The sequence below is a fragment of the Odocoileus virginianus genome, chromosome 17, assembly GCF_023699985.2.
Source record: "Odocoileus virginianus isolate 20LAN1187 ecotype Illinois chromosome 17, Ovbor_1.2, whole genome shotgun sequence".
In the NCBI taxonomy this organism is placed as follows: Eukaryota; Metazoa; Chordata; class Mammalia; order Artiodactyla; family Cervidae; genus Odocoileus; species Odocoileus virginianus.
The window spans coordinates 38,121,332-38,140,661 of record NC_069690.1 but is presented as its reverse complement, the minus strand read 5'-3'; the positions used below and the strand labels follow the sequence as shown (position 1 = coordinate 38,140,661).

At 39.8% G+C, this 19,330-nt stretch overlaps 1 protein-coding gene across 13 annotated transcripts in view; it reads right to left on the bottom strand.

The window, feature by feature from the left end:
• CDK12 (cyclin dependent kinase 12) overlaps positions 1–10,244 on the bottom strand; it is a 59,239-nt gene extending 48,995 nt beyond the window's left edge. For 8 of the 13 annotated variants that reach the window (XR_011492308.1, XR_011492312.1, XR_011492310.1 and 5 more), the window contains exons 1-2: positions 8,599–10,243; positions 3,091–3,975 (exon numbers count right to left, since the gene is read on the bottom strand). Coding sequence is in view for 5 of the 13 variants with exons in the window: in XM_070479400.1 (XP_070335501.1) it covers positions 3,091–3,975; positions 8,599–9,644 (1,931 nt within the window). In the remaining 8 variants the exon portion in view is untranslated. Of the gene's footprint in view, positions 1–3,090; positions 3,976–8,598 lie in introns of all 13 variants that reach the window. The other 5 variants (XM_070479400.1, XM_070479399.1, XM_070479397.1 and 2 more) reach the window with 2 other exon arrangements.
• Positions 10,245–19,330: the final 9,086 nt, after the last annotated feature.

Sequence of the window (19,330 nt, the reverse complement as noted above, 5' to 3'; positions counted from 1 at the left end):
TTCTATTAGCATTCTAATAAAATAGAAATAGAAAACAAGCATTCTATTAGCAAAATCCTAAATTAAAATCTGACATTTAATAGGTCTTTTATACAAGAGTTCTGTATTTTAAAAATACAGCCTTTAAGAATCTTGTAGACTCTACTCGTCTGATAAAACTCCAGATAAACCAGGCTATTCAAAAAATAGAGAAGAAAACAACATTTAAAAAACCCTACATGGTTAACTAAAAATTTAAAGAGTATACAGATGATTGGACTTCCCAGGTGGCTCAGTGGTAAAGAAACTGCCTACCAATGCAGGAGACATAAGAGATGCAGGTTTGATCACTGGGTCAGGAAGACCCCCTGGAGGAGGGCATGGCAACCCACTCCAGTATTCTTGCCTGGAGAATCCCACAGACAGAGACAGGGGGCAGAGGGAGTTACAGTCTGTAGGGTCACACAGAGTCAGACACAACTGAAGCCATTTAGCTACATGCATATGGATGATCTCTTTAAAAGAAATATATCTCCATGAACAGCTATGCCTGTGAAGAATGCATTGTATCAAAGTGGATGTTTGTAAGCCTTTGCTTCTAGAAACCAAGAATTGTAGACTGTCAATCAGAAAGGTTTTTGCAAATACCATTAATTAAATTCACTCTTCCATTTGATACCTGTGTCTATATACTTCTGCTCAATATATATACTACACACACACACACACACACACACACACACACACACACTTACGTTTGAAAGAGATTCTTTTCCCAAAAGGACAAATCCTCTAATACAAGCTTTATATCATCCATGTGACAAATAATTTCTTAACTACATGCCCAATTTCATTTCACACAAGCCCTGACCCTGGTTCCTTCAGCAGTTTTACTTATTCAAATAATCAGTATTTAATGACTGCATTCTATGTTTTATGTTTAAAGTACTACAGGCAATAAAAAAATGTATAAGTCACATTCTCAACATTTAAGCTCCTGCAGTCTTCTATGACATAAAGTACAGAGGAATAGAAGTTCCATTCACAACTTTCAGATTTCTTCCTAAAAAGTCTTGTTACATAAAATTATTTTTTCGGGACTTCCCTGGCAATTCAATGGTTAAGATTCAGCGCTTCCTATGCAGGGGGGCATAAGTCTGATCCCTGGTTGAGTAACTAGGGTCCCAAATGCCACACGGACAAAAGAACCTTTTTTTAAATTAACAAACCAATGTTTTTCATGTGAAAGGTATAGCTGGTACATGGAAGGAGTGGCACCAAATAAGTAAATGAAGACAAAAACAGAAAAGCCATCTTGAATCTTAAGTTAGTACATAGTGAAAAAATAAAACTGATATTGGAAGAAATCTTCACTTCCATTTTTCTACCTTTAATAAGGACTATTAAATGAAACAGTTATACTTTTGGAATCAGAATTAATATGTAACAAAAATAATTTTTCTTACTTCTCTCGTGAGTGTTCTTAAAGACAGTTACACATACTCAAACAAGCACTGAATGATCTTACTTTACCCTTCACTTAGAATCTGAAAGATAGAAATCTCTATGTGCCTTCTATCAAAATGGTTCCACCTCCGCAAATCTGCACTTTACCCTGACTCATAGTAGATAGGTTCAATGTCTACTTGGTTAGCCAAGTAAACATTTCAAAAGGAAGATTCCTAGCCAAACTGATATGATTCTAGCCACTATGTAAACTAATATTTAAACAACGTTCCCGTGGAAAGATAGTGGCCGAGATTCCCTCTGGATGACTTCTTTTTCAACAAAACTACAAAAATATATATTTTGTATCTATGATAAGTATATTGTGTACCTCAAACAAATTTTTCTACATAAATTTCAGGTTCTTTTCTTCTCCTTTGTAGTTCTCAGGATGTGGCAGAATTCATTAATACCTATTAATATTAGAAAGAGCATGTGGAATTTTTCTTTAAAATCATATTTACCACTATATATAGTAATGGAACCATTCATTTAAAGTCTCTTTTCCCATCATTTATTGCACTTGCACCTTCTAAAAAAGCACAGAGAGTAGTCTGAAAAAATACAGACCTAAAGGGCGGAAATGTATCACTATTCAAACTACTACTGTCACCTGGAAAGTAATGGAAGCTTGGGAATTGGTCTGGGATGCACGACTGATATTTATTTCTGTGCTTACAATGAAAACTTGTTGTATTAAGTGAAACTCATATTCTCTATAACAAGAGGGCAGAATCTCCATAGAAAAAACAATAACCCGAAGACTGCCAAGGTATATGTCACTGCTATATCAAGTTTGGTTGTACTTGCCTAGCTAGGCCCACCAAGAAATTAAACAAATGTATTTCCCAATGCCGTCCATGAAATCAGATTTGTGCTTCAAATCATTTTAGGTCTCAATACTCAGAGGACTCATTAAAATGAGAGCTCTTCTTATCACCACACTGTGAATTTATATTCTAATTAGCAAAGACTCTACATATTGTTCTTTTCCTTCTTAAGGATAATTTTTTAAAAGCATCAAGATGGAAAAAAGTCAATTTAAAAGACATTTTGGGGACCACTTAGGATATTAATATTATTATTATTGATATGCTACTGATATTATTCAATAAATGAATGTTTTTTAGGGTGATAAAGGTATTGTGATTATATAGGAAAGTGTTCTTGTTAGGAGAGACATGCTAAACTATTAAAAAATGTCATAATATCTATAGTTTAAAAAAATAAGGCAAAAAATTAACAACTGGTCAATCTAGGTAAAGGGCATACAGGTGTTAATTTTTCTGCAGTAATGTAATACTGAAATTTTCAACATAAAAATTGAAGGATAAAAACACATGATTTTTAAAAGTTTAAATCAAAATTATTGATACTCTTGTGAGAAAAAGGATTACTAGACCTCAAACTGTAATTCTCTTTTCCTAATCATGTCATACATAAGGACTTTTTCCACTGAAAACCAAACATCACAGGCATTTCCTATTCATGAAAGCATTCAAAACAGACATGCATCAGAACAATTTTGACAAAGCCTTGAGAACAAAAACTACATTACATTTAGATCAAGAGGGTTAAAATTTCCCAGTTAACTACAGGACTTACCTATCCATGTCATCATCTCCCAGTAATAAGGGTGGGAGGGGCAAAGGAGGCAACGTTGAAGTTTTTAGGTGTGGAATAGCAGCTGTTACAGATACTTGAGTCTTCACAGAAACCTGTACAGGGGGCTGAGAATTTGCCTGAGAGGACAGAGTAGATGTCCTTGGATGAACAGAGGGGGGCAAAGTTGAAGTACTTGAAGAAAGAACCTGACTAAATGTTGGCTGGGGAGGAGGCAGAGGTGGCTGCTGTGGAATAGCTGGCAGTGGAGGCAAAGGTGGCAAGGGGGGTGTCTGTGGTGGAGGGGTAGTAGTTGGTAAAGGAGGTGGAGAAGTAACTGTGGGAAGAGGTGGAAGGGTCTCCTTTTCAGATGTCTCTGTCTCTTTTGGAGTAACAATCTCCTCTTTCAGTGCTACAGGTTTAGAGTCTCTTGTTCCCTGTACTTTCGTATCTTTAAGAACAGGATGCTTCTCAGAGTTCTCATCCAACTTCACTTTCCCTGTATCTAAAGAATTTTTGACCTCTGTGTTTAGATGTGTTACATTCACCAGTTCAGTATCTGGGGCAGATTTTTCCAATTTTACACCTCTGGGTAACTTTTTAGGCTCCAAGCCTGAATCCTTAGCCTCTACTGAACTGTTTTCTTTTCTAGGCAAAAATATAGGTGAACCCTTGGATTCCTTCCCATCCATTTTTGCTGCAGCAGCAGCTGCTGCTCTTTCCTTCTTTTTCCTACTGAGTTCAGCTCCCAAGCTGGAGTTCAATGGAAGCCTGACAGGTGAGATACTGGAATGTCGACTGCGTGACCCGGATCTCTTCTTTTTACTATGAGAAGATGAGTGTCTTGAATATGCAGGACTTCTACTTCTAGACTTCATTGATTTTCTACTGGAAAAAGAAAAAAATTTTTAAATGCATAGACTATAGTAATATGGAAGAAAATAGTTAAACTATGAAGAACTGTAACTAAAAACACCCAGTTTGAGTACTTAGCAATCTTAAAAATAGATTGTTGTTGTTGTTGTTCAGTCACTCAATCCTGTCTGACTCTTTGCGACCCCATGGACTGCAGCACACCAGGCCTCCTTGTCCTTCACTATCCCCCGGAGTTTGCTCAAATTCATGTTCATTGAGTCGGTGATGCTATCTAATCATCTCATCCTCTGCCACCCTTTTCTCCTCCTGCCCTCAATCTTTCCCAGCATCAGAGCCTTTTCCAATGAGTTGGCTCTTCACATTAGGTGTTCAAAGTATTTGAGTTTCAGCTTTAGCATCAGTCCTTCCTATGAATATTCAGGGTTGATTTCTTTTAGGATTGACTGGTTTGATCACCTTGCAGTCCATGGCACCCACTCTCAAGAGTCTTCTCCAGCACCACAATTCGAAAGCATCAATTCTTTGGCACTCAGCCTTCTTTATGGTCCAACTCTCACATCCATACATGACTAATGGGAAAACCATACCTTCGACTATACAGACCTTTGTCGGCAAAGTGATGTCTTTGCTTTTTAATATGTTGTCTAAGTTTGTCATAGCTTTCCTTCCAAGGAGCAAGTGTCTCTTACTTTCACGGCTGCAGTCACCGTTTCCGAAGTGATTTTGGAGCCCAAGAAAATAAAATCTGTCACTGCTTCCATTTTTTTCCCCTTCTATTTGCCATGAAGTGATGGGACTGGATGGTACCATCAAATAATAATAATAATAATGTATCAATATTGGTTCATTAATTATAACAAATATAAGATATTAATAATAGGGGAAACTGAGTTTGAGGATATGAAAGAATTCTTTGTACTAGCATCACAATTTTTCTATAAATTTAAAAATGTTCTTTAAAAAAATGGATTAGAAGGAAATAAATCCTTCATGGTAACATATTTCAGTCATATAATCTAAAAATTATCCCCTACTTATTCAACTGAAAGAAGACAGATGGATATTTTTTCCCATGTAAGAAAATATGCACATTCACGATTACTTTTAGAATTTTGGTTTAAATATCTGATAAAGTGAAAACATGATTTTTAAAAGTCATACTTAATGCTAAATGTAGTAACCAGCACATCTCACCAAAACCTAAAATTTTAAACTAGAGAGCTAACTAATTGAGAAATCCCAGGAAAAGATTTTGTTCCTGAATCCTTAGTTTATAATTAAGTCGTGCCTATATTAAACAAACTCCCAAGATACAAGATTTAGGATTTACAAGCTACATAAACTGGAGAAACTGTCTTGCCAAAATAATTTATTAGACGTTCTTAAAACTATGGCTTCTAGTACTTTCAAATATAAAATGATTTCCAATAAACATTTTAGGAATTCATAAAGCAAGGTATTATCACATGTTCAACTTATTTTCTCCAATATTAAAGGATTGGGAAGTAAAATCTGGGAATCTAAAAGGCAGATTATTCTAAATTAAAATCCAACCCCCCCTTAATTCTTTTTGCTTTTAAATATAAAAAGTCAAATATGTTACCGGCCATCTCAGGTAGTGCTAGTGGTAAAGAACTTGTCTGCCAATGCAGGAGACACAAGAGACGGAGGTTCGACCCTTGGGTCAGGAAAATCCCCTGGAGGAGGGCATGGCAACCCACTCCAGTATTCTTGCCAGAAGAATCCCCATGGACAGAGGAGCCTGGTAGGCTACAATCCATGGGGTCACAAAGAGTCGGACACAACTGAAGGAACTCAGCAGGCACACAATGTGTCCAAGTATGACTGGGCAAAACATAATTTGTCCAATAGTCTAAAACAAATTGTTCCCATTTCAGATCTTCAATATCTCCCTTTTATGGTTGATCATTGGTAAGACTGATGTAATTCAAAATGTTTCGAAACAAATAGCATATACATGGTAGGGGAAACAACTCACATGATGTTAGTCATGATTTTCTGATACTCATAATGCCTTTTGGAAATTTTCTTCCAAAAGTTAATTAAAATATAAAATAATCACTGGAATCAAACAACATCATTTATATCAACATGAGGATACAAGACGAAACTAGTTAAACGGATTTACTAAATACCCAGTTACTCTTAAGAAAACTAATACATCTCCTGTAAATAAAGTGGCTAAACAAGAGGCTTTTTCTGAATTACAGACTGGGTTGAAACATTACCTCAGGAAAACACTAAGTAATGTCAGAAACATGCTCTACAACCCACTGTTTCTTTCAGCATGACTAAATCTTCCTAAAGAACTCTGCTACAAATCTTTCAACTTCTGAACAGAATCTTACTGTTAATAGAACATTTGGATGGCTATAAGTTACAGAAATGTTAAAGTTGAGGTCCAGATCCACTCTTTAAGGAAAAAAGGGGGTAAAAAGGGGACAACAAATAGGTAAATTGTTTTCAAACAGTGAACAAAACTGTCTTTAAAAACAAATATATTTTTCCCCTGAATTAACCTAGGTTCCACCCATTTGAAATGAACTTGCTACTATTAATCACTAATTTGGTGGATGCAAAGGCCTTCAAAGCTTCTCTCAAAGCATTTTCAGTCTTTAAATATGATATCACTTGTTTAATTCTAACTGTCTCTCTCAAGGAAAAAAAAAAATAACCGAGAAGACCATAAAAGGGATCTATATGTTCCCTACTCTAAGAAACTGAATGAGGAAAAATATGTACATATGCACATACCACACACCTATAAACATGTACGCTCTTTACTAGCCAACTAAAAATGTGCGTGTGACTCCGGGATTATTATTTACTGTTTATATTTGTGTCTTATAGGATCATGTTGTATTTTCAATTTTTTCTTGATTTATCTTTACCATTACTGCACTAATTTCAACTAAGTGAGTACAGGAAGAGAGAACTTGAGATTTGAATCCAAAAGGAATTATTGCAAAAGCAGCTTTTTACTGAAACTTGTTTTAGCCTCAATGCAATTCTGTATTCTCAAACCCCCTAACAATCAAAATTCTCAGAACAGCCTTAATGAAACTACTCCCTCAAGAAAACAAATATTCTGAGACTATTTCTTAGGCGTCGGTAAAAAAAACTAAGCAATTTTACAAATAGTACACTTAAGACATCTACTTAACTGTATATAAATTTACTTCTCATTCCTCCAGAAAAAAAAAGTGAACTCTAGCTAATGGTGTACATGCTAAAGTGTTTATAGTGAAGTATACTGATGTATGCAACTTACACTGAGATAAATCAAAACAAATGAAGATGGCTTGATGAAGAGATGGATAAAATGTATATCAAGTATTAATTGCAGAATCTAGGTGGTACATATTTGAGTTCTGACTACAATATAAAATGGAGGGGGAAAGCCTAAGGAACTTTATACTCTGACAGCTAGGAACTCTTGTAACTTGATGAACTCAAACTAGTTTATGAATAATTATAACTTTAAGCCAGCAAAAATTACAGTGCCATATAAAAAACATGGCATGGATTTTTTCAAATTAGCATAATTTCTCTACTAGTTTTCAACATTTTCCTCACTCACTGATAGAATTTACTGACCAGGCACTGTACCTGGCTATGCACTCATATTTACTAGTTAAATCTCGCAACTCTACAACTAAGTAGTTATTACTCTCATTTCACACACAGAGAAATTAAATTATATGCCAAAGTTTACAAAACAAGATTAGGATTCCACTCAGATGTGACTCCTAAGCCCAAATTCTCCTTTTGTGGAAAATGGTAAGACTACAAAGAAGGAGGTACATACACCTCATCACTTAGGAACAAGAATAGTTTTCTGTAGACAATTCACTCCAACAATTAAATTTCAAACTAACATGCCTTTATCACCAAAAATATCACAGTGAAGATACTATTAGCATTTTTTAAGAGAAAGATTCTGAAAACTGCAGTGGTCACAAGATAGGTCAATGGTGACACTTGTAAAGAAAATCGAAGTATCCTTGGAACCAATTTCTGCCAGGTTATATATCATAAAAGGGAAGAACTAATCAGCTTAATTCCCACTAGAAACATCAAAGATGGGAGTCTTCTGTAAGTTATCGAAAAAAAAAAAAAAAAAGTCTATTAGGAAATAAACTTACAGGTTTGGAGACACAGTGGACAACACAAATGGTAGATGACCTAGGAAAACAGCCTCAAATAACACAAATGAAATCTCCAATCAGGTCCGATGAAGCCTAAGGCACTAATTCCAAAGTGATTTTTGAAAAGTTAAGACAAAGCAACCGAAATAACTGGATAAACTCTGGGAACCAGTATCAACTTCATGCACTCAGAAAGCAGAAGCCTATGATTTTTCTCACATAGGAGCTTACAGTTGAAGGTCCCAGCACTGGAAGTACCTACCTTTAGCAGCTTTAGGCATGTGATCTCTCCTCTTCAATTCTGAGTTAAGAGGAGACCAGTCTCACCTACATTATGACTAGTCAACAGCAAAGTGTTCTATACAATGCCAAACACTGGGGACTTTCACAAAACGTTAACAGGTCTAACCCCCAGTTCCTCATAAGCTACAGTAGGAAAGAACGGACTGTTAGACAAATAGCTCACCTGGGAAGTGGACTCCGGCTCAGAGAGCGCTTGCTCAGAAAAGGGCTGCTGGACCGCCGTCGACCGTAGGGACTGGGTGATCTCCCGCTGTAAGAGCCACTCCTTTCATAGCTGGAAGAACGTCGCCGGCTATAGGGACTCACAGACCTCTGTCGTCTACTGTAGGGACTGGGTGACCGAGTGCTGGACTGGTAGGCAGAAGGCTCCTTGTAAGGCGGGCTGATTGACGGCCTTCTAGAGGTACTTCCCGGACTCTTCTTGTAGGAGTCATAATTGCTAGAGGTGTGAGATCTCGGGGGACTAAGGTCATAATCTTGGCCGTAAGAAGCTCCGGAGGGACTATCATCTTGCTTGGGGCTGTCGGACCACTTCCGGTGGGGACTCCTGGATCTCCGTTTGGGGCTGTCCACTGTTTTGTAACTTTTGGGTGTTTCCCTTTTCCGATGACTTTTACTTCGGTCTTTGTGTCCCGACTTCAACTCACGTTCTTTCCGGGTCTTCTCTTTATGGAGTTTGGATGACCTGGATTCCTTGCTGCTGCTTTTCGAGATCTGCGCCTTCCCGTGGTCATCATTCTCCTCATTTGAACGCTTTGAACTTCCTGATATCCGGTCTTTCGTCGAGCCTGACTTGCTGGAGGCTTCCACTTTTTTTTCTTTCTCTGTCTGTTTAGTTTTTAATAAGTCGCGGGTACGTCGGTGCTGGTGGTGACGGTGTTTATGCTGGCGGTCGCTGCGATCAGTCCCGCGACGTTCATCATTTTCCCTCCGGTCCAGTTTGAAAGCCAGGTCGTCAGAGAAGGTATCGGAATCAGAGCTAATGTCATCATATTCCACCAAAGGTTTGATAACTGTGCCCAAAGGTGTTGCTTCGGGTGTCACCAATCCCATGTCTTTGGAGTGCTTGGACTTATGCCGCTTGTGCTTCGACCCCAAGCGGTGACGCTCTCTGCTGTTGGAGCTGCCACCTCCCGATGACGGCTGCAAAGTTCCAGAAGCTCCCCCACTCCCGTCCTTCTTGCCCCCATGTCTCTCTGGATTGGGCATTCCCTTTCCCCTGGCCTCAAAAAGGGGAAAAAGTTCCCCAGCACTCCAAAAAGTAACCCCCACCCTCCCCCCCAGCCCCACGCCTACCAAAGCGCCCCTACAAGGGGGTGGGGAGGGAAGGGACGGTAGTCCAGGTTCCTCCTCCCTCCCGTCTCCTCAGCACCCTCCTACATGAGGTGGGGGTGAAGGAGCCAAGGAAGAAATGAGAGTTCTCAGCAGTGGAGTTGCGAGACAAGTAGCTGCTCGAATCTGTTTCTCCTCCCCACGCCGAGCCAATCCTCGGGCCCCAGACGCCGGGGAGGTCGAAGAAGTAGGAAGCCGACGGCCCGGTGCTGTGGGGCCGACTCTGGCTCTGGGGCCCTGTGAGGACTGCGCGGGCCCTTCCCCTACCCGGTAGCCCGGCTCGGGGCGGCTTCCTGTCGCTGGGGTTCCGCGGCCTAGGTGCCTCACGCCCCTTTTGTCCCTCGCTCCTGAGGGAGCCCCTTCTCTAGCTTCCGCCTCACCTAAGTACCTCACACACTCGGCCCCTCACACAGACTCACAGTCACACACTAGGTTAAACCGAAACGGCACTAGGAGGAAGGCAGGGGGAGGGGGGTAATCCCAAGAAATACCGCGAGAATCTTCAGTAATCTCGCGGTATTTCGTGCTTCCCTTTCACCTCTCGCCTCTGCTAGCTCAAACAACGCGAGAGCAGGTCTCCAGTCAGAGGAGCCTTCCGCCAGATTCTCGCGATAAGAACCGGGCTCGCTATTTGAGCAAAACTTTATTTAAACGAACCAGGGAGAATTTTTTAACTTGAAACTTTATTGATAACTCATTGAACAAATACATTTTACGCTTCGGCGCAAACTAATTTTCGTGTGTGTGTGGGTGCGTGTGCGTGTGTGTGTGTGTGTAATGCTTACTCGCTCAGTCTTGTCCGGTTCTTTGCGACCTCTTGGACTATATAGCTGGCCTCTGTCCTTGGGATTCTCCAGGCGAGAATACTGGAGTGTGTTGCCATTCATTTGTCCAGGAGATGTTCCCCACCCAAGGATCGAACCCGGGTCTCCTGCATTGCAGGTGTATCTTTAACTTCTGCGCCACCAGGGAAGCCCCAATTTTTGCATAATCTATACAACTTCTTTAAGTATCAGCATGTTAACATTCCCAACTGGATAAAGGGCGAATGTGGTGCTATTTCAACCCAAGTCCGTAAGTATTAACAATTCTTCCAACTTGTGTAGCCTATACAACTACGTGCTAAATTATTACTGACTCTCATTGTACCCTGCAAAACACGATTTGCGTCATCCCTGTTTTAAAGATAAGGAAACCAGACTCAGATGCTCTCAGTGCCAGGACCCCCGGTTCTATCAGTGGTGGGGGAACTAGGATCCCACCAGCCATGCATCTAGGCCAAAGAAAAAGGAAGACCTAACAACTTTTTAATCATCTGTGGAAGTAATATTAATACTGTCAAGAAAAAAGAAAGAAAAAAAAAAGTACAGAATTTAGTACTTGAACGCGGGTGTGGTGACTTACTCACTGCTGCAAAAGGGCCTGGATGTGAAGGTCTCCACCGTTGTTTAACATGATGGCAGATGGCAGGAAATTTAATGAGTCAATTAGACGAAGTGACTGGTCAGCCTTATTAAACATTGGCATGAGTTCAGCAAAATTACTGATTTTTTAAAAAATCTTTTAAATGAGATCAAGTATTTGACCCAGGTTGCACCCACAACACACCCACAACAAAATGGAAAAGTGGGGATGGCAGAAATAATTGTGATGATGTGTCAAATAAAATCTTGAAGAATAAAATTCGTCATCCAAATTAATCCACCATCATATCAGCAGTAGAAACTTTATGTTTGAGTGATGGGGCTGGATTTTATTTTTTTTTGTCAAGTAAATCTTTTGTTTTTAATTAATTTGGTTTTATTTGGAGGATAATTGCCTTACAGTATTATGTTGGTTTCTGCCATACATCAACATGAGTCAGCCATAGGTATACATAGTCTCCTCCATCTTGAACCTCCCTCCCACTTTCCACCTCATCCCACCGCTTACCATTCCAGCAGTAGAAACTTTATTTTTTTTAATTAATTTTTATTACAGTATAGTTGGTTTACAATGTTAGTTTCTGCTGTACAGCAAAGTGAATCAATTATACATTTACATATGCGTGTGTGTGTTAGTCGCTCAGTCGTGTTCGACTCTGCGACCCCATGACTGTAGCCCGCCAGGCTCCCCTGTCCATGGGGATTCTCCAGGCAAGAATACTGGAGGGGACAGCCATTCCTGTCTCCAGAGGATCTTCCCGACCCAGGGATCGAACCCTGGTTTCCTGCATTGCAGGCAGATTCTTTACCGTTTGAGCTACAGGGAAGTCCACGTTTACATTATCCACTCTTTTTTATATGTCCTTCCTACTTAGGCCACCAGCCACCACCAATCACTCAATAGGGTTCCCTGTGCTACATGGTAGGTTCTCATTAGTTATCTATTTTATACAAAAGAGAAGAAAATGGCAACCCATTCCAGTATTCTTGCTTGGAGAATTCCATGGACAGAGGAGCCTGGTAGGCTACAGTTCACGAGGTCACAAAGAGTTGGATATGACTTAGCAACTAAACCACTACCACCACAGTGTATATATTGTTGTTCAGTCACTCAGTTGTGTCTGACTCCTTGCAACCCTGTGGACTGCAGCATGCCAGGCCTCCCTGTCCATCATCTCATGGAGCTTGCTCAAACTTCTGTCCATCGAGTCAGTGATGCCATCAAACCATTTCATCCTCTGTCGTCCCCTTCTCCTCCTACCTTCAGTCTTTCCCAGCATCAGGGTCTTTTCTAATTAGTCCGCTCTTCACATCAGGTGGCCAAAGTATTGAAGCTTCAGCTTCATCATCTGTCCTTCCAATGAATATTCAGGGTTGATTTCCTTTAGGATTGACTGGTTTGATCTCCTTGTAGTCCAAGGGACTCTCAAGAGTCTTCTCCAACACCACAGCTCAAAAGCATCAATTCTTTGGCACTCAGCCTTCTTTATGATCCAGCTCTCACATCCATACATGACTACTGGAAAAACCATAGCTTTGACTATATGGACCTTTGCTGGCAAACTGATGTCTCTGCTTTTTAATACGCTGTCTAGGTTGGTCATAGCTTTTCTTCCAAGGAGCAAGTGTCTTTTAATTTCATGGCTGCAGTCACCATCTGCAGTGATTTTGGAGCCCTAGAAAATAAAGTCTGTCACTGTTTCCATTGTTTCCCCATCTATTTGCCATGAAGTGATGGGACCAGATGCAATCATCTTAGTTTTTTGAATGTTGAGTTTTAAGCAAGCTTTTTCATTGTCCTCTTTCACCTTCATCAAGAGGCTCTTTACTTCCTCTTTGCTTTCTGGCATAAGGGTGGTGTAATCTGCATGTCTGAGGTTACTGATATTTCTCCTGATATTTCTCTTGATTCCAGCTTGGGATTCACCCAGCCTGGCATTTCACATGATGTACTCTGCATAGAAGTTAAATAAGCAGGGTTACAATATTCAGCCTTGACGTACTCCTTTCCCAATTTGGAACCAGTCTGTTGTTCCATGTTCGGTTCTAACTGTTGCTTCTTGACCTGCATACTGGTTTCTCAGGAGGCAGGTAAGTTGGTCTGGTATTCCCATCTCTTTCAGAATTTTCCACAATTTGTTTTGATCCACACAGTCAAAGGCTTTAGCATAATCAGTGAAGCAGAAGTAGATGTTTTTCTGGAATTCTCTTGTTTTTTCCTGTGATCCATCAGATGTTGGCAAGTTGATCTCTGGTTCCTTTGCCTTTTCTAAATCCAACTGGAACATCTGGAAGTTCTCGGTTCACATACTGTTGAAGCCTAACTTGGAGAATTTTGAGCATTACTTGCTAGTGTGTGAAATGAGTGCAGTTCTGTGGTAGTTTGAACATTCTTTGACATTGCCTTTCTTTGAGTTTGGAATGAAAACTGACATTTTCCAGTCCTGTGGCCACTGCTGAATTTTCCAAACTTGCTGGCATATTGACTGCAGCACATTCACAGCATCATCTTTTAGGATTTGAAACAGCTCAGTTGAAATTCCATCACTTCCACTAGCTTTGTTTGTAGTGGTGCTTCTTAGGCCCACTTGACGTCACACTCCAGAATGTCTGGCTCTAGGTGAGTGACCACACCTTCATGGTTATCTGGGTCATAAAGATCTTTTTTGTATCGTTCTTCTGTATATTCTTGCCACTTCTTGATATCTTCTGCTTCTGTTAGGTCCATACCGTTTGTCTTTTATTGTGCCCATCTTTGCATGAAATGTTCCCTTGGTATCTCTAATTTTCTTGAAAAGACCTCTGTCTTTCCCATTCTATTGTTTTCCTCTATCTCTTTGAATTGATCACTTAGGAAGGCTTTCTCTTCTCTCCTTGCTATTCTTTGGAACTCTGCATTCAGATGGGTATATCTTTCTTTTTCTCCTTGCCTTTCGCTTCTCTTCTTTTCTAATATATTTGTAAGGTTTCATCAGACAACCATTTTGCCTTTTTGCATTTCTTCTTCTTGGAAATGGTTTTGATCACCACTTCCTGTACAATATTACAAACCTCTGTCCATAGTTCTTCAGGCACTCTGTCTATCAGAATATCGATCCCAATCTCCCAGTTCGTCTCACCCACCCTTCCCCCTTGGTAATCGTAAGTTTGTTCTCTATATCTGTGACTCTATTTCTGCTTTGCCAATAAGCCATCTGTACCATTTTTCTTGAATCCACATGTAAACAATGTTATACAATATTTGCTTTTCTCTTTCTGACTTATTTCACTCTGTATGACGATCTCTGGGTCCATCCATGGTTCTGCAAGTGGCATGTGGGATTTTAGTTCCCAGACCAGGGATCAAACCCTTGCCCCCTGCATTGTAAGGTGGGTTCTTAACCACTGGAACACCAGGGAAGTTTCAAATCCTTTCTTAATTATCTGTTTCCTGTTGAAGCAGACTAGAAAAATGAATAGTGAATGAAGTGTGTTATTGAGTTTTTATAATACCTTCTATTTCTACAGCACTTTTCAATTTTCCACAGAAGTCATTTAAACCTGTCAATAAATATCAATTAAACAAATAAATAACCTGATGAGGTGACCAGGATGAGTATTATTATATGCAACTCCTAAAGGCTGAAACTGAGACTCAGAAGGAGTTGGATCACATTTACACTAGTAGTAAATGACAGAAGGGACAGCTCTTTCTGTAATCCTAAGCACTGCACTTATTTTTTTTCTCTTTTTTTGGCCACACCGAGGGACTTTCAAGGGATCTTTGTTCCATTCCATATATAATAGTTTGCATCTGCTAATTCCAAACTCTCAGTCAAACCCACCCCCACCCATCCTCCCATGGGCAAACACAGGTCTGTTTTCTATGTCTGTGAGCCTGTTTCTGTTCCACAGATAAAGTTCATTTGTGTCATATTTTGTTTTCTTTTGCCACACCTTGCAGCATGTGGGATCTAAGTTCCCCAAACAGGGATCCAACTTGTATCCTCTGCAGAGGAAGCAAAGAGTCATAATCACTGTACCACTACGGAAGTCCCTGTGTTGAAGAAGAGTCTAGAGAGTTCCTTGGACTGCAATGAGATCAAACCAGTCAATCCTAAAGGCAATCGACCCTGGATATTCATTAGGAGGAATGATGATGAAGCTGAAGCTCCAGTACTTTTGCTACTTGTTGTGAAGAGCCAGCTCATTGGAAAAGACCCTGATGCTGGGAAAGATTGAAGGCGGGAGGAGAAGGGGATGACAGAGGGATGAGATGGTTGGATGGCATCACCAATTGGCATCATCAATGGACATGAGTTTGAGCAAGCTCAGGAAGATACTGAAGGACTGGAAAGCCTGGCATGCTGCACTTGATGGGGTCACAAAAGGTCAGACACAACTGAGCTACTGAACGACAAAAGTTTGTCATTGCTTTTCTTCCAAGGAGCAAGTGTCTTTTAATTTCATTGCTGTTGTCACCATCCACAGTGATTTTGGAGCCCAAGAAAATAAAATGGCATTATTCCATCACACACACACACACACACACACACACACACACACACCACATCTTGTTATGTTGTTATCCATTCATCATCTGTCAACGGACATTTAGGTTGTTTCCATATTTTGGCTACTGTGAATAGTGCTGCTATGTCCAGATACATGTCCAGGAGTGGGATTGCTGGCTCCTATGGCAACTCTAGTTTTTTGAGGAGCCTCCTTACTGTTTTCTATAGTGGCTGCACCAATTTACATTCTCACCAACAGAGTAAGAGGATTCCCTTTTCTTCAAGTCTCTACAGGATTTGTTATTTGTTGCCTTTTTAATGATGCCCATTCTGACCAGTGTGAGGTGGTACCTCATTGTAGGTGTTTTTTTTTTTAAAGATCTATGTATTTATTTATTATTTATCTTATTATTTGACTGTGGTGGGTCTTTGTTGTTGCATGTGGGCTTTCTTTAGTTGTGGTGAGTGGGGACTACTCTTGTGTTAGTGTGAGGACATATTGCAGTGGCTCTCTTGTTACAGAGCACAGGCTCTGTGCAGTCTGCATGTGGGTTTCAGTCTTTGTGGTTCTTGGGCTCTAGAGAGCAGGCTCAGTAGTCGTGGTGCATGGGCTCAGTTGCTCCACAGCATGTGGGATCTTCCTGGACCAAGGACTGAACCTAGTGTCCCTTTGCACTGCAAGGCAGATTCTTAACTGCTGAACCATGAGGGAAGCCACTCATTGTAGTTTTTGACTTGCACGTTTCTCTAATAATTAGCCATGTTGAACATATCTTTCTGTGCCTGCCTGTTGGCCATCTGTGTGTCTTCTTTGGAGAAATGTCTCTTTAGTCTTCTGCCCATTTTTGCTTGGGTTGTCTTTTTGTCATTGAGTTGTATGAGCCATTTATATATTTTGGAAATTAAGCCCTTCTTAGTCTCTTCATTCTCAAATGCTTTCCTCCCAGTCTATAGGTTGTCTTTTTATTTTATGGTTTCCTTTGCTGTACAAAAGTTTGCAAGTTTGATTAGGTCCCTTTAAAAATTTTTTTTATTTTCATTGCCTTGGGAGACTGACCTAAGAAAACATTGGTACACTTTATGTCAGAGAATGTTTGCCTATGTTCTCTTCTAGGAGTTTTATGGTGTTAGATCTTTAAGCCTTTAAGCCATTTTGACTCTCTAAAATTTTAAATACAAAACATACTATAAACTGCTGGGACTGGTCCAACAAATGGCGAGGGCTGTGCCTTTGTAGAACAAGGCTTCACTCTACAGGAAAACTTTGAACTCAGAAATTCCAGGGCTGCATGATTTGTTTGTTTCATGATCTCCTAGGGCAGGGAGTCAGGGTAACTCTGGGAAGCCCAAGTGGCCAGTCAGGTGATGACTGTAGTTTCCCTGTAAGTCCCCCAAAGCAAGTCAGAAAGCTTCTCTTTAGGCTCTATGCAAGAGGAAATATTTAACTAGTTATAATAATTTCCCCTCACCCCAAGTCCAACTTGTTAGTTTAGATTTTGGTTTTAAGAGCCTCTGAAGTCTCCCTCAAAGCTTAGTCATTTAAAATTTGTCCATGGTCCTATTTTTGGTGTGTGTGTGTGTGTGTCACTTGAATTACTTTTCTTATTTAATGACATGTCTCTCCTATCTTTGACTTTTTATAAAAATGGATGTCTTTAAAAAAAATCTGTTTATTTTTATTTTTGACTATGTTGGGTCTTAGTTGCAGCATGGGTGATCTTTGTTGTGGTGCTCAGGCTGAGTTGCCCTGCGGCATGTGGAATCTTGGTTCCCTCACCCACTGGGGACCAAACCCCTGTCTCCTGCCTTGAGAGGCAAATTTTAATCACTGGACCACCAGGGATCTTTACTTTTATTTATTTATTTATTTTTTGGATCTTTACTTTTAGAGTACAAATTTTCAACAATGTCATTTCATCTGCATTTTCAGATGAGAAATAGTAACTTATTCTATTTTGTGACTAAAATTTGGTAAAGTTTATTGTTTTCAAGTTTTATATGGTTTAACAATTCCTAGCTACACTAGTACAGTATTTATTGTTCACTTGTACAAAGAGCTTGCATGAGAAACTGTAGCTGTGTATTCAACAGTCATGCTTTGAACATGATTAACAAAATATTTTTGAGTGCCTACAGTTTCAGTGACCAGTCATATTTTCAGAACTCTAAATCAGGTGAACCCATCAAGGGCTAGGGCTGTGTTGTCAAGTGTATATTACCAGCTTCAAATACACAGGTATTAGGACTCCACAGATGCTTGTTGAAACAGCATTTTAGTTTATTTTTTGGCTGCACTGGGCAGTTTGTGGGATCTTAGCACCTGAACCAGGGATGAAACCTGGGCCCTTGGCAGTGAAAGCATGGACTCTTAACCACTGGACCGCTGGGGAATTCCCACAGCATTTTATTTTTTATTTATTTTTTTTTTCCCCACCCCCCACCCTCCCACAGCATTTTAAATATGAACTATCTTTGGAAATTCTCAGTTGGGTAAATTCTCTCTGTACTTCTTCAATGTTAATATTGCTAGATTTATATTCTATAATATTTGGAACATACTTTTATACTAAAAAATGTAATTATTTAAAATTAAAATTTAACTGAGTGTTCTGTCTTTAAAAAACCTGACAACCTATCAATTTGCCTCTGTATATACATTGAGTCTCTGACATGTGTCAGGAACTAGGCTAGGCAGTATCACTAGACTAGACAGTAGTGAAAGAAATAGACCCAGTGCAGCCACCCTCCAGGATTTGATAGTTTAGCAGGGAAGACAGACATTGAATACATCATCATATACTTAATTAAGTACTGAAATAGTATAACAGAGGACCTTATTAAGTCAGGGTTTAGAGAAAGTTTGCATCTCTAGTCCAGATCAAGAGACATTTACTTTGAGAACTATACAAGAGGGCCTCAGTGAGATGAGGCGGAATGGAGAAGGGGAAAGCCTTCCTGCAGTTAAAAAGGCCTGTTCAAGGACCTTGGGAGAGGAAGGAGTGAAGCAATTGTCTGCAGGTGGAAGGTCAGTGTGGCTGGGGTTTGGCAAGGGGAGAAGAGCTAGATTTAGAGAGGAATTTTAGGGCCAGTAAAAGATTTTCCTACTAAGCCCAGGTACAATGCTAGGTAGTGGGGATTTCGAAATGAGGGGCAATTACTGCCTCAAGAAACTCTCTGTGTAGTGACTGAAAGGAATGAGGGTAAGAGGAATAGACAAGAAGTAAAATTAAATTCTACTTTCAAAGAGTATGGTTATACATATCTTTGTCGAAATAAGCATGTCACAAATAGAGATTTGTTCTTATGTCTGTTCATCTCAACTGTAGTTACCAGCAGGAATTGTTTTGGAGGATGTTTGCATATCATTTTTGAAATATGGGGAAAAGTCTGAGACTAAAAAGCCAGTGGAAATCCACTGCTAAATATCCTTACAGCAAATTAGGTAAAATCCGACTTTTCAGCAGTTATTCTCAAGGATGTATTTGAAAAAAAAAAGAAAGAAAAAAAAGAGTAACCTTAACTATTTTAAGAACTTCCACCCAGTGCTAGTAGAATTGTATTTTAGCCTGGCTCTTGTTCCAATGGGCAGGAACTTCTAACTTATTGGCATTACTCTAGATTTCTCTTCGTGAAAATTTACTGATAC